Source organism: Zerene cesonia, chromosome 13, assembly GCF_012273895.1.
Source record: "Zerene cesonia ecotype Mississippi chromosome 13, Zerene_cesonia_1.1, whole genome shotgun sequence".
In the NCBI taxonomy this organism is placed as follows: domain Eukaryota; kingdom Metazoa; phylum Arthropoda; class Insecta; order Lepidoptera; family Pieridae; genus Zerene; species Zerene cesonia.
In genome coordinates this window covers 5,768,026-5,784,353 of record NC_052114.1, presented here as the reverse complement: position 1 = coordinate 5,784,353, position 16,328 = coordinate 5,768,026, and the positions used below count along the sequence as shown (strand labels likewise).

Genomic DNA, 16,328 nt, shown 5'->3' with positions numbered 1-16,328 from the left:
TTATATGTTTCTTGGATGTATTTTTTTATTAATAGGTTATGTATTCATGCAAAGCTACTGTTATAATATATGTATAGTTAAGAATTAAACAACTTAGTATGAAAAACTTTTTCTTAGTAACATATATGTAGTATAAAATGTAATTTTTGAAAATATGTTGATTTAGAAAAAGTGCACTGAAAATTAGGTTATCATACTTCATATTACAATATCAAGTTCCCTGGTTTCCTACACTTGATTTAGATTAAATAAGAAAGTATGGCAACTGATATAAAATGGCAGGCTATGATTCTCTATTTACTTACATGTGTTATTATATCTTGATTGCACTATCAAAATAAAGAAGACTTAATATATATCTGGTAACTACTTAGTATGAGACATTCAGAGAAACATACTGCTTCACAGTAAAACCACAGTAAACAATCCTTGTATCAGTTTGCAAATACTAAATAGAAGTTTGTTTTAGGTCCAAGAAGAGGTACCTGTGGTTGTTAAAACAGAATGGAACGAAGATAACAATTCACCAAATCCAGCAACTGTAAGTTCTGACAATGATGACAGTCTCCCTGATTATGAGAATAGCATGCTAGCAAGATCATTACTATCAGGTAATTGTTGTATTTTTGTATATTGTTAGTGTACACTTATGAAATATATCCCTAATAATATTGGTAGCTGCTACTGCAGTCATAAGTGGAGGATGAGTTATTGGCATTGTTATTGTCATGCACAATTCAATATTTATCACCTACATATGATTATTATCATTGTGAATATTTGTAATAATACTATAGACACTTAAAGCGCACAATAGACACTTACTAAATTAATATTAAGGTAATAATCTTTATATATAACAATAATTAACAAATGAATCCACATTGTTGTTTTTTTAACACTGGATTCATTTTTTCTACATCTCATCTCAACATTCCAGAACTAAAAAGTACTAAACACTGAGTTTCTTTTTACTTTCTTTTTACAGGTATTAATCCTTCAAAAAGTGATGCCTGTCCAAAAAAAGTCCCTATTCCTGAAGTACACAATGCCAACAGAAACAAGGACAATAATTCTGAACCAGTAACCTACGCTAACAATGTAAACAAAAGCCCAACAAAATCAGCCACTGATGAGTCCATTGTGAAATTGGAAAAACCATCACCAAAGTCAGATGTTGATTACGAACCAGAAGTATTACTGTCGGAGCAGCAAGATGGCACTGATTCAGAAAACACTTACACTTCTGAACAATCACAAGCATTACTTCTACTAGCGGGGATGTCTACTGTTCCAATTTTGAACTCTGGTGCTTCGACTTCTCAAAATTCCCACCAACAATCTAATCATGCAGCTATATGTGGAGATTGCCCACACTGTGGAATGAAGTATTCTAACCAATCGGCCCTGAAATATCATGTGAGATTAATGCACTCAGATCTAACTAACAGGCTGTGTTGCTATCTGTGTCCAAGGTCATTTACTATGCGGGAGACTTTTAAAGAACATATGTGGACAAGTCATGGACAAAGAAATTAGTTACCAAGTATAATGGTGCCTTAAACAAGTTCCTTGCCAATGGAGTTGAAAATGTTATGAATAAATTGGATAATTGTGCCTTAAAATAAAAAATATATATATATATATATATATATATACAATTTATTAGGAAAATTTATAAAATATTTTTGTTGTTAACATAATTTAATACAATAAAACTCGAATGGCTTCCAAGTTAAGCTAGATGTGAGATCTCTTAATATAAAATTTAATATTATTGATTTATTCTACATTGGATGGAGGAAAAGTAATTTAAGGGATATAAGGTGTCTACTAGTATTTCTCGAAAAATTACGTTAGGCTTTAAATAAATAAAATTCAATAAATCGATGAGGTTATTAAGTTTTTATATAAATTTATAAGATAAACCTTGAAGTGCCTTAATATGATGAAAGTGCAAATTTGATGAATGAAAATTGTGAGGCGTCTAATTTATTAACACATTAATACCATACTTTACGGATAAAAGTGTTATTTATATATGTATTGATGATAGCTGAGGACGAAATTTGTTCATGTGTTGGTTGTTTTGAATTTGTTGTATTTTTTGTTTATAATTTCAGGAGTCGGGCCATTTTCTAGGAAATGAATGAGCCATTAAATATATAATGATTTCTAATTAAACGACTTTAAGTCGCTACTTGTTACATGCATGTATTTCTTAGGAGATTAAGTATATAGTACAATATTACCATGTAGTTTTACAGTATTAGAAAATATTTGAAATTGTTGTTTTTGGATGTTACATATTGTTGACAATACCTATTTATAAATACCTAACTTATAAATTGATCAGTATTTATATTAGGCGGTAAAATTAAATGTACTAATTTTATAATTTAAGAAAAACTCCTGATACAATTCACATTACTATTTTAGATAAAAGTGCCCTTTATATAATTCGAAGGCGAACTTTATTTTGTGTTAAAATTTGTGCCAAACACAAGTTATGATGGGTGGTGCCAAAAGGACCAGTCTAGTGGACTGCAGTATAACGATGTATGTCACTTTTTGTGTGATTATGATTGGAAATGTAACCATTTAGGTGTAACTAAACTAGAAACAATTTTATTTTATTTTTAGCGTAATTAGTAATTATATAAGTTACCAATTTGATATGTTATTTTCCAAACATTATGTTGTGGTTAATCTAAATACGAAAAATTGTGTTATTTGTTATCCATACGTTATAGATTATTATATTATATATTAGTATGTGTGGAATGCCAATAGAGAAAAATTTAAGTTATAATACACAATTGTTAATTTAAGATGTTAAGAGATAAGAGAAAATATTACGTATTTTATAGTATATTATTGAATACTTATTTACTACATTGTTGACTATGTTGTGTAGAATTTTATAAGATTTATATTTAAATTATGTTATAAATTGATTCTGCTTCTAATTTAAATCTTTTTTTAATAAAACCCTTATTTTAGGATATGGTTTTCCATTTTTCATTGTAACTACAACAGAAAGATTAATTATGATTTTTAATCACAACTTATGTACAAAGATACGATTATTAAGAGGTTGGGGAGTATTTATTGAACATATACAAATTTAGAATTTTCAGTATGCTTATATTACCAAAATCTTGGGTAAAACTTTAGTTTTCGTAAGTTTGAATTACAACACACCACAGAGACATAATGAGATAATTACAGATCAGATTTTGACTTTAAAATATTATCGTTAATAGAAATAAGTCATACGAAATTTAATTAAAAATAATGCTAGTTCTGCAATAATGCATATTATATTCCATAGATGCTTCAATGTATCGTAGTATGATTTAATAAATCTTTCAAAAACAAATATTCATTGCACCAGTATCTACCGAGATATACAGATAAGTAAATAAACTTCAGATTTTCAGCAATAGTATAAATGTCGATTGCCCAAGTATGTATGAGCTACGCCCATGGTAAAACTGACAAGAGTCGTGGGTCTGGATCCTGTTCATAAGTCGACAAATCATTTATTTTTTTTTTAATTCCTAACCGATTTCAAGAAAAGGAGAAGTTTATCAATTTGATATAATTTTTTTGTTTGTTACTTCATAACTTACTTAGTGTATCGATTTTTATGAATCTTTTAGTTATAAAATAAATAAGAGATTTATTTTTAACAAAAAATTAAACCGCCTCCTGAATGTAATTACAGGGGATTAATCATATTTAATCGAAATCGATCTCAACTAAACTATCTCTCAAATAATAAAACAAATATTAAAAATATTAAATTATATCATCTCGAGATTATGTGAACGTTGCGACACCATCCTTCCATCCTTGATATTTCGCTGAAAATCATTAAATGAGGGTGGCGCTACTGTAGCTTGTTGTACAGTTGAAGAAAAAAAAGCTCTAAAACTTTTTGGCTTTCAGTGGTACCTGATGATTTACTTTAATCTTATTATTTGAATACTTATATCGTGTTACTCATGAAACCATAGTGTTTAAAATAGATTAGTTGTATGAACCCAAAAATGGAACATGCATTTTCAGTAGTTCTAAAATGTTTACCGCAGTACTTCCTACGAATAGTTTAAACGCGGAACTGTACGAATTTGTACGTTAATCTGATCGGATCTGTATAAAATTTATTCTCGGCTGGATTAGTACGCAGGATATTTTTCACCCGAGAATCACGCGGGCATAATTAACTAAATTTAAGTGATATTATAAACATTTAAAAAATAGTACGTTAAATATGTTTCCAAAATAATTATGAATTATATATATTTTATATTTTTAAGCGTCAAATTAGATTGAGTAGATATCCTATTCAATTTTAAGTGTAATAAAGCTTCTTATAAAACATACGACTTGGGAGAAAATCTCTACTAAATATGACGATACCTGGAAGACAAATTAGATCAGTATAAATTCTTTCATTATATTATAACTAAATAGTTGTTTGTGTGTTGTTTGCGCTAATCTCAGGATCTACTAAGCCAGGAATCAACCCGCGCTGATCCTAGGGGTGTAGTTAGTAAAAGAAAAATAGTTGTGAATTTTCTTAGTCACACAGATTATAAACTAATTGTGTGATTTTTTTTTATGTCGTAGTCGGCAACGGAGCTGGTGGGTCGCCTGATGGTAAGCGGTATCACCGCCCATGAACATTTGGAGAGGCGTAAGGTCAATTGCAGACCTTTCACCTCTACAAATGGATTGTCGACTTTAATTGGGAAGGGATTAGGAAAGGATTGATGAGAGGAATAAAGAAAAAGGACTGGGAAGGATATGGGTCTCCGGCTCCCCCACTCACCGTACGAAACACAATAGCAAGATATTATTTCACGCCGGTTTTCTGTGGGGGTGTGGTACTTCCCCGGTGCGAGCTGGCCCAATGCGTGCCGAAGCGTGCTCGACTCCCACAATAAATATTACAAAACCTTTGTACCTACGACCATAGTATGTTAAGTAAAGTGTTGTTTTGGGTTCCATTAAAGCTATTAAACGTTTATAGATATTCGAAGCTAGTTGGAGTTAAATTAATTAAATGCCATAGATTTATTTCGTATATAATTTGATAAATAATTTCAATGGGTGCTTGCTGAATTGGTTATTTTTACTCAAGAGTCGTGTGCTAAATTGTCTCATTGGCTAGAATTATATATCAAATAGTTTCACCATATTTGTCTCATACATTTAGTTTCATCGTGTTGGAAATGTGATGTCGCAATTAGTGGTTCTCGAGATTTACAGTTTAATATATTTTTAGATAGAATTGTTATTTAGACCAGTTACTTTTTCCATTCAAGTCCGGGATTATATTACATACTAAGAAAATAGGGGCTCTCCTCTCAGCTTAAAAACCTATTATGTAATACTGGCTGACCTAGCGAACTTCACCACGCCATAGAACATTTATTAAACATTTTTCCTTATTTTTCTTACCTTTTCATCTACCCTGGTCTATTATGAATGCGTCTAAACCAAAATTAACGAAATCGGCCCAGCCATTCTCGAGTATTAACGAGACTACATCATCTGATTTTTATATAGATAGATAGATTATATTGCCTCGAAATAAATATATAGGCATTCTGTCATAATAATTTACCTGCCTGTATACCTTCGCAATATAAGTCTTATCTAAAAATAAATACAACACTATATTGCTAAAACGTGTTGTTTTTATATCGTAACTACTACTCCTATTACCTATAGGTACACTGTAAAGTCTTTAATGAGATTAAATCTAAACATATACATTTAGAGGGTCGTGAAATGACAATATGATATTAAGTGATTGGTCGCTTTTCTCATTCTTCATGTTATAATATTTTGATGGAATTTTCCGTAACGTTTTGGGCTAAATTATAATTCGACTATATTTAACACACACAAGGATTAATTGATTGTATATTTTATTCCATTCTATTGTTATTCATATGGTCGTAAATAAATGATAGTATCACATTGCCACACCCGATTAACATAACATATGACCTTATAATCAATTAAATATCCCATTAGCAATGTACCTACTCGAAGTGTACATAAGGTCACACACTATGGTGAGTTTCGCTTTTACTAGTTCATTGAATGGAAAGAGTTATTTTGCATAAAATTTTAAGGCAGGTATTTGGCAAAGTTAAGAGTAAAGTAAAATAGTTCTAACATAACTCCTTTTAAAACTTAACAGTATATGCGTTTTGCAATAAAATATTTTTAACTTATTCAATATATCTCGTCTTCAATGCACCGGTTTTAATATCTGTAAGCGTAGGTAATAAATCGAAAAGTCAATGAAAACTTTTAGTGGCGAGACGCCGTGCATCGTATGGATTGTAGAGTGACGTATGAAGTGTAGATAGGTTGTGGATATGTGTAAAGGCGTTCAAGGAAGCCCCTTAATGCGGAGACAGCTCCGTTGGGACGCTATTGATCGTCATCCGCCGTCAGTGGCCGAGGCGCCCCTATTGATTCGCCGCAATCTGCATGATAACCCGCGCTTGGATTCTCTACTCGCTACACAATATTAGAACACTTATCTATCAAATTGACCATATTTTGTCCTTTAAAATATTATACAGATGTAAATTAGGTTTGAGGCGATTCAAAAGATGTTCTTTTTGAAATAATATTTTCTTAAAAAATATTTAGTTATCTATATCATTAGTTTGCCTTGACGCAGAGATATAATAAGAAAACAAAGGAATAAGAGTATATTGCAAAGAGTACTATAATATTATATGTTGGTTCGACGGTTATTTTATTTAAACTTAAGATCTGGATACTGAAGTTGTCCACAAGTTCAACGAACGGTTGTTTGTGGCGCGAAAATCAAATTCACGAAAGATCGGTTGAATATTAGAAGTATGAATTTATATGAATACTAAATAAACAAAGTCTTTTTCAACATTATTTTTAAGAATTGATTGTTTTAATCAATTCTTAATTTGAACCAAGCAAAATAGGTATAATGTCATCTTTAAGTTTACTAATTACATATATAATTCGGTTCATATTTAAAAGTTGCACATTAATATATCAATAATGGAAAATAATCAGTTGTATTGTAAAGTGAGTATGTCTCTATTGACTTTAAACTACATAATAAATATTTATAATTCATTGAAGTTGAACATTTACTTTGCCTTATATAAGGTATATAGTAGGTGTATGATATTGTTATTGACTACAGCTTCTACAAACATGATTTAAGTATATAATAATTAAGCATTCTCATTAAGTCTATTAAGATGCTAAGAATTTAATGTAGAACTAGAAAATTAATTTAGGATTTTTGTATCAACTTTGTAAACAAGCCGAGCTGACAATTGTGATTTCTATATAAAAAGTCTCCAGAGTTTAGTGTAGAAATAAAAAGAAAGCGACCCGTTAACGCGCTTGAATAAGGTTCACGTGAAAAGTTTGCGGAGGTCTCTACGAAGGACGCTGGGCGGTGCGTAGCGCGCCGCATGACTACTGTCAATGTGGGTCACTGCCGCCTACGCGCTATTCGATTAAACTTCGTGTCTCACCATTACCTGATTATGAGTTATTAACTTTAAAATACAATAGCCAATATGATACCTTTAGCTAAATGTATTTAAAGTTAAAATTGCCTCTTAGTAACATCAATGTTGGAGAATAGATGGCGGTTGCTGAAATTTAATCATGAAAACTTTTTAAAGTTATGTTTTCAATTTACCCGTTATGAGAAAGATTTGGCCCCTGTTTATTTTAAGTGTAGGATTGATTAAAAAGTTATTATATTTAGTTGCAATTTCATATATGTATATCGGTATTTCATATTTGTGTATCTTAAGAGGATGCCTATCTATGGTTAATTAAAATGAAAGTTAATCATTTTAATTTATTGCTCACCAGGCGTCTACTATATGGATATGGCGAAAGTACGAGAATTAACAGTGCAAAGTATTGATCAATTGTTTCACCATGCTTCTAAATATAAAATTTTGTGCAGGAAGACAAAGTTCGCGCGCAATACGGTCGCGGGAAGGTAGTGCGGGCGCGGGCACGCGGCGGCCGCATATCGATTCCGCGCCGCCTTCAGTCGGCGTCCGTCGAGCGGCGCGCTGCGCCGAGCCGCCGGCGAGCGGGCGTCGCCCCTCCCGCGCGCGCCGCCCGCCCCCGACCCTCACTCGACGAATCTCTCGTCGACGCCGGCAAACTCGAACGACCTCTTTTTGCTAACTAACGTCTCACCCGCGATCGTTTCCCGCCGCGAAACTGCGTTCGAACTCGATATCAATTGCAGCCAACGGACATTCATTTGTTTAAACTTTTAAAAAGTTATGAACCGGAGCGGAGTTTATATAATGTAGCGCTGCTGTAAAAACTTTTGCAAATAGATAAGACGCTCGAAAGTGCGATGCGGGTAAACGCGTGCGGATGCGGGCGAGCATGGCCGGGAGCGTTACCTGCTGCGTAGGCGCGGGTCAGAATGGATTGTTGCAATTACGGGGAGTACCGCGGGCAGGCGCAGTACGGCGCGGGCGCAGGTTGGGACTATCGCCATGGGTACCCGCCTACGCCGTACGTGCCCTATCCGCACACGTACTATCCACACGCGCACGATTACGCGCGCTACTATCGATATGACTACCCGCCGCAACCTATGCACCATGCTGATCATGTTATGCCTACGGGTTGGTATTGTAGACACAGTCTTAGTAGTCATATAAAAATGTTAATCAAATTTCATATTAGCTGCTATATTATTCTTTCACAAGCCACCAAATTTAAAACATAATTCCATCATATATTTTTTTTGTATGTATAAATGTATCAAAGTTAACTGTATATACACATTATTATTATTTACTTAATAAAATAGAAACATAAATAGAGCTTATCGTATTATATCTGATCTTGTCATGTTTCTCCTTTTTTAACTGTAATAAACTGTTTAATTTTAAAAAAGGTGTATCGACTTTTCAGTTTAAAATAGGACAAAATATTTTGATGTGCAGTTTGCTTATACTACAAGAAACGAGAGAGTTTATCACATTAAGATTTAAAGAATTAATGCTTAAGTTTCAGAATAAAATTAACCATTTATTGAAATCAAACTTCTCATAGATATGTGCGCTAGCTACAGTTGTGTAAGTTAGTTATGAGATAGTCATAATATCCAACGAAGAAAATCAATTTCTCAACCACTAATTCCTTGAGTGTAATTGAATTATAAATATCGATGGTATGTATTGTGTACGTTTAACCGTGCAAGTGGTCGCGATGCAAAGTTTGTTTACCAATATCGGATACCGCACGCGCGACGCTACATTCGGAACAATGAAGAATGAAGTAAGAATTAATGTTTACGTTTGGGCGGATATCTCGACGCCGACGTCACGTGTCGATGCGGCGGGCGGGAGGCAGCTCTACAGGTGGTCCCCGCGCGGGATTGATTGCTCGCACGGCGCACCGCCACTCTACATATTGACCGTACTGCTAACGCTCGCGTCGCATCTCGCTACAAACTTTATCATAGTATACTACGTGAATACGAAAACTTAGAACCATTTATCACTGATATCGTATCTAATACCGACTACTAAATACACCAACTGAATAGTTTTTATGTCTTACAGATCATTTCTATTCTTCTATTTAGTGTAGAAGTAATTATAAACCTTCTACTGTTCCATTCGTTCTTTCTAAACACTTTATTTTCACAAAACATTCGATAAAGGGAACATTTCATATATCAGCATATTCTAATTTATGATAATAATATTGTGAATATGCAGATAGCATTTTTGACGGGTAATTGAATACGATTGTAAACAATTTGTATTAAAATTTTAACATTTCCTTGAGCGAAATGGGATTTGTTTGTTTGTTGTTTGTTTTTATAGGGTGCTTGCTTAAAAATAGATTTCGTTGAACCTAATCTTTAAAAATTCTATAGCAATGATTTTGAGGGAATAAAACTCGTCAATGTTGCAACATTTCTGTCAATAAAATATTTTATAATTAATATAACTAAGATTTGATGAAACATTTTTTTTAATATAAAAGTTACTCAGCTTCCTTACTTTTCAATTGTTGTGTTAATTGACTTCATGCTTCATGAAAGTTAAAGAAACGTATTTGTTTAAAACGATTGGTAATTTGTTTGACAGATTACGGTGCATATGCGCTGAAAGACGCACGTGCGCGGCGAGCGCTCACGCGGAGGGAACAACGCGCTCACCCCACTTTGCAGCATTTTCCTGTCTCACATACGGTAAGATCCTTATTTTCTATATATTATGGAATATTCCAGAACTTAGATTAAGATACATTCATTTCACAAAAAATATATTTGTGTCAATACTTAAAACTCCAATTCCACTATATTATTTATGTTGTGTATTTCTCAAGCAAACTAACTGAATTTAAAGAACATTCTTTAAATTAATTTATCATATTTTCAATTATTATTAAATTCATTTATTATAAATAAATGTCGCATACATTTTTACAACTCTCACAAACATTTAATTTTAAAGGACAGGCACAGTAACAGATATTAGAAGCTTGTTCTAAAGTAACGTAGCGGGCAAAGCAACCTAACAGCTAATATAGTGTAAGCAACCCTCGCTTCGCTTGCATTACACAAAAGAAAAAAAAAATCGTCGTGAAACAAAACCTGCAGTATAGATCTCCCTGTCAGCAGGGTGGAGTACGTAACAGAGTCCAAGCTGTGCCGTCGAAATTTCGTAGCCAACTCGTATAAAATACCTCATATTTTCCTTTATTCACATTTGTTGTAATGTTCTCGAAAATTAATAACAATGTCTTCTTTAAATAACCTATCTGATTATTCTTTCATGAGTACGTTGCGCAGAAAAAACTATTTCATTTTATTATAACCATTAACACGTTTACAGACGCAATACTAGCACAGGAATCGTTAACGTTTTAAAATATTCTAGTTTATTGTTAAACAACTTTATCAGTTCATCCATTCACGTCAAGGTCATCTATAATTATGTTATAAATCCAAACAGTGCAAGTTTGCATCCGACAATATAAACCGCCAGTGTCGGGATGCTAAAATTAAATTCCGCGTGTATTTTTGTTCATGCTATAACCGGCTAGTGAAAGTGGCTGTCAAGTTTATTTCGTTCATACATTCAAGTTAGTCGGAAATGGGTCTGATTTCTGAATGAACTCTTCGAGCCACCAAGACTTTACTATTTGTTCGCTTAGTATTTGCGGCGAACTGCTAGCTGCAACTGATCTTTATTTATTTGTAAAATTGGTGAGTCCTGTTTTGAATTATAAGTCAAGTTATTTGTGTTTCATTTATATTTATATTTTTAAACACATAATGCTCATTCTATGGACTATAGGTACTATATGGGCTTGGTAAAAACAAGTATTTAAAAAGGAGTCATAACGTAAGGATAACATTTTGTAAAATGAATTGATTATCTAAAAAGTGAACAAAATGTTAACGAATTACGAGGCGCCTGTTTGAAATATGTAGGTCAGTGTCAGAGGACTGTCTACATTCCTACGTCCACGTTGCAAAACCACCCTCTTTTAATACCCTCTGTTATCAATCGTACGCACCGCGCGTAAAGTTCATATTTATCTAACAATGAATGTTTTCAAAACTTTACGGTATGGGTACTTTTTAACCGATTAAGGGTCAGTCGACTGTCAGGAAACAAGTTCAAAAGTGGATAAGTTTCCGCGCATCGGTCATTGACTTCTTGGGGGTCAGTTGTGAATCAAAATTCAAACTACATTTATGCTGAATGTATTTTGAATTATAGTGTAGTTTTAATGTTTGATTTTACATAATGGCACGAAACTTTTAAGGTTGTTTATGTAAAATTGGGCTGTCCTAGGTGCACATGTTTGTCAGTTTTATAGCGTCAGATTATGAGACAAGTGAGCGGCACAAAAGCGCTAATGAGGGCGCCGGGGGCGAGCGGGGTGACGGCGGTGGCCCATGAAAGCTGTCAGCGGTTGATTTTTCCGAGTGTCGTGGGCGCGCTGATCGATAAGTCACGTGGTTTCGCGCCGCTCGCCGCTCGCCGCTCGATAGTTAGCCTGCAAATCTCCCGCCACTACTTCACGTACCCGCACACCAACGACTTTCAGCCGTTTTTTATAGTAGCGCTTAATTAGCGCCCATAACTCGTAATGCGTATGCCAAGTAACAGAGTCCACGTTAAAAATGTATTTTTTGAATGCTTTACGGATTTCAGAAACAATCGTATGGTTATGAAAATTTTTAAAACTGCTTCGGGTATGGCAACGGAAAATATGTATAAGCAGTAGCATACCCGAGTATTTAAAAAACTTACAAGATTTTCATACTCTAAAGTACACCATAAATAGGTCTGATTATTATCAAGAATTACATTCCTGTAAAACAAACTTGGCTTTAATTTCAAATTTTTTGAACACGTTTAATTACGAAAGGTCTCCATGTACGTATTTGCCAAAAAGTGTTTCGTGCGACTACAGGCTGCTACATAAAGTTTCATGGCAGAGTAGTATGTAGAGGTTATGTAGGTGTAAGATGACGGATGCAGTAACTGCAACGCAGAAGTGCAGAGGGAGTGAGGATCGATCGCGCCGCGCTCCCCACTCCACCTATACCTTATCTTATATACAACCTGCTACATATCGCGCACAGCATTACGTCATAACAAAAGGGAATCTTGCGATACCTCTAAACGTCTTATGAAAGTGCTTCTTATCAATTTAAACGTAACTGGAGTTTAAAAGAAGTAAATATAAGAATTTAGAATGTAGTAAATTCTTTTAAACTTTGTAATAATCTACAAAGTGCTTTCATTTAATAACTATTATGAATGATATGCCATGTTAATGATTTTCTTCTCCTGCGTTATTATTAAAAACGAAAAGATTTAAATCATAATATAATATAGTCTTGCTATAAGCAAAACAAAATTATAGAATGTAATCAAACAATTTAAAAAGTGTTGGCCTACGTATATTTGTATTTTCAAAAATTAAACAATACAATTCTTATGAAGCCTGTATATAGTAGGGCAAACTTTTTCGCTTTCATCTTATTCTTCGTCATATTCATATGATTATAATGTTAGTGTTAGTTGGCGGGATATCATTGTCAGAATAAGTAATTAATTATAACTAACAGACCTAAGTACACTCGAAAACCTTAGTAGAATTGCGATTAGCGCTATTGATTTCTAAATAACTAGGGCGCCAATTTGATCCTGTTTGAGTGTATATGTTTAGTTTGGCTGCAAATATTTCAAATTAAAAAAGCCCGTTTTTGTAGTTTTATCTATATAATTATATAAAATATTTATTCTGATATTTAAAAAAAAAACACCCTGTTGACATAATTTACTCATTTATTTTAATTTTACATTGATAATTATGTAACAACCATAAAGTAAAAAAAATAATTAAATAAAGCATAAATAGCAGTTTTGAAGTAAGGTACGAATGATAGCATTTAATGTTTTAATACTATCTGTTTCAAGCATTTTATTGAGTATTATTATATAAATTACAAAACAACATATAAAAATAGGAATTGGCATACATGCCAATATAAACATATGAATATTACATGAAAATAACTGTTATTGTCATGTATAGAACTATACTTCTGGTTATATTTAAATTTTTCCTTAGCTTTCTAAGACATGTACTGATCACTTCGAAGGATATTCAGATATCAACGCGATCGAAGCTAAGAAGAAGTCTATTAAATATTTCTCATACATCCAAAATCGAAAATTCCTTTTTTACGCTAAATTTTTCAAATATGATCTTTTCCAATAAATTGATTTTAAAAGATAGTCAATCTTATACAATAAACTTGAAAATGGACAAGATGCGTAAACACAAAAACACACATATAATTTCTTTATTGATAGCTATAGTTTTGCAAACACTTTTAAAATTATATACTAGTTACATGTTGATTCAAGTAATTTGAATCAACGTGTACAATTTTAATTTAGATTTTTTTATACATTTTGTTTTTTCTTAGTATCAACATACAAATTATGATTGATAGTAACAAATTAAGGAACAAACTGAAACGTTACAATGACAACTTATTAACAGTGATCATATTATAACCTATATGTTTATATATACACGTTGTAGCGCGTCAGTGTCGCTACGTCACTCGTAGGTCGTAGCACAATCGATACGTTGAAAGTAGTCTTGCAATTTCCATCGGTCTATAATGATTTAATATTATCGTTGTTATGTTTCACCATGTAAATGCTAATAGTCGTCTTTTTAATTCATTCACATGATAATATTGGAATACCTCATTTAAAGAAACATGTTTAATTATAAGAACTGTTCACATTGGAATGTGTTAGGATCAACAAACTTCCATAACACTCTGAATTTGTTACAGATAATGTATCAACATTTATTAATTCGTCTGATGTCTTATAAGTCAAGATTAATTAAATCATTTTTTCGATACTTTAATTAATAAGTGTGCTAATAAAAAATGCACGTTTATAATTTTTTTCACAAATCACATAGTAATTATTCAAAATACTTGGAAAATATTATATTTAGTGCATAGCATTCAAAGTAAGGTGGTTCAGGAACACCTATGTTATACAACTATAGTTGTATACATATGACAATGAAAATATTATATTAACGAGCTTTAAACGCTACTTTTATGACATTTCAGCCACCGCTAGAATGTGGGATGAATAGTCGCGGACACGCTTACTGCGAGCCGCAAATGTGGTCACACTATCAGGTAAAATTTCAACGTGATAATAAAATATATCTATCTCTTTCGGTATATTCGATTAGTGTAGGTATTTTATTTAATAAGAGTGATATAAAATGGAATGTTTTCAGATGGGTGTTCTAGCAGGGAACGGTTGGAACGGCACCAACGGTGGCATGTGGTCTTCTCGGGTCCCCAATAATATGTGTTCACGAGAACCTATGCGTTATGGACCGGACTGCCGACTAATGAAGGTTTGTACGCTACTTGTATTTAAATTTTGTACATTCATGATAAAATTAAAATATTAGTTTAGTCATTTCATATAAGTACAAATATAAAAAAAACTTCTTTTATATTTCAAATTGCACCTCTTGGAACAAAATGAATCTTGATAAATGTATAAATATACACCATTTAGGGTTGGTAAACAGGTAGTTTAAATAAATATGTATTATTTCAGAACTCTCAGAATCATAATGCGGCACATGACGGACGCTCGACTCCATACCCCGTGTACGATCAGTCGACGTACGAAAAAGGCTGCAAGAGTGGTATTGGAAATAAGTTCCCGATACAGGGCACACCGTCGGCAGATTTCACGCAGCCGGTCCGCGAGAGCCCTTCCGCTAAGCCCCGCTCTCCCCCTGCAGAGACGCGGCCGCCCGTGGTGCCATTGCCGGCCTTCCAGCAAGCGTTCGGCTCCACCGAAATAGGAAAATTTGCAGAAGCTTTCAGCCGCACTGAAATTACACACGAACCAGACGAATCGTGTGATAATTTCGTCTATGAACCATTTAATGAATGGGACGGGTCGCCCGAGCCGCAATGGGCTCCACCCGCAACTAGAGAAATTAAATGCGAAGACAATTTTTAACGAAAATGATGTTTTCGCTCTAGGTAATTTTTGGGTGATGTCACCCTTAGGAAAATGAACAACTTTTGGTTCGAGCACCACGTTGCCAAAGCGAAAATTGACGTCATTGATATATTATATTCGATGTCGTCGAAATAGTTATGTGATAAAATATAGTTAAATGTGTACGAGAAAGAATATAATAGCGATGTGACATTTAATTTAATTTATATACTGACTTAGGATGAGGATAGATTATATTACATAATGAATATTATTATAAATTATTTCATTTAATTGATTTTAAAAGAACTACATCGTTGGTATGGAGGTTGGATTTGGGATATTTCTTATCATTTAGATATTGCAAATTATAATGCAAAATGTAGTAGGAATGAGAATCATAAATCAATGTGCCTTTATTCGGCGAATTGAGCCGCTGGTCGCGCGGCGTCCCCCGCCCCGTTCCATCGTTACAGATATCATAAATTTATTATTTACAATAGTAATTATAGGGACCAAAGTTTAGAAAAATATACATGACCTGTCGCGTGAGACATCTGTACGCAATAAGCTCAACGAATAGCAAATTTTAAACAATCAGGAAATTTTACAAAATTTATAGAGATTAATAATATTGTCGCTAGATAATGTAATGCATAATACTTAATATAATAATATTAATCAAAAATATTTAAGATAATTAAA

General features: G+C 33.2%; 2 protein-coding genes across 4 annotated transcripts in view; both read left to right on the top strand.

Annotated features, from left to right (window-relative positions):
- LOC119831399 (protein abrupt-like) overlaps window positions 1-1,591 on the top strand; it is a 4,108-nt gene extending 2,517 nt beyond the window's left edge. For all 3 annotated transcript variants that reach the window (XM_038354727.1, XM_038354725.1, XM_038354726.1), the window contains exons 5-6: window positions 470-611; window positions 989-1,591. In XM_038354727.1, the coding sequence (XP_038210655.1) occupies window positions 470-611; window positions 989-1,539 (693 nt within the window). In that variant the 3' untranslated portion in view covers window positions 1,540-1,591. The remainder of the gene's footprint in view (window positions 1-469; window positions 612-988) is intronic.
- Window positions 1,592-8,153: 6,562 nt separating this feature from the next.
- On the top strand, window positions 8,154-16,322 carry LOC119831286. The gene is made up of 5 exons (XM_038354588.1): window positions 8,154-8,696; window positions 10,176-10,279; window positions 14,720-14,791; window positions 14,896-15,018; window positions 15,228-16,322. The coding sequence occupies exons 1-5, from the start codon at window positions 8,492-8,494 to the stop codon at window positions 15,639-15,641; spliced, it is 918 nt and encodes a 305-aa protein (XP_038210516.1). The 5' UTR covers window positions 8,154-8,491; the 3' UTR covers window positions 15,642-16,322.
- The last annotated feature ends 6 nt before the right edge of the window (window positions 16,323-16,328 follow it).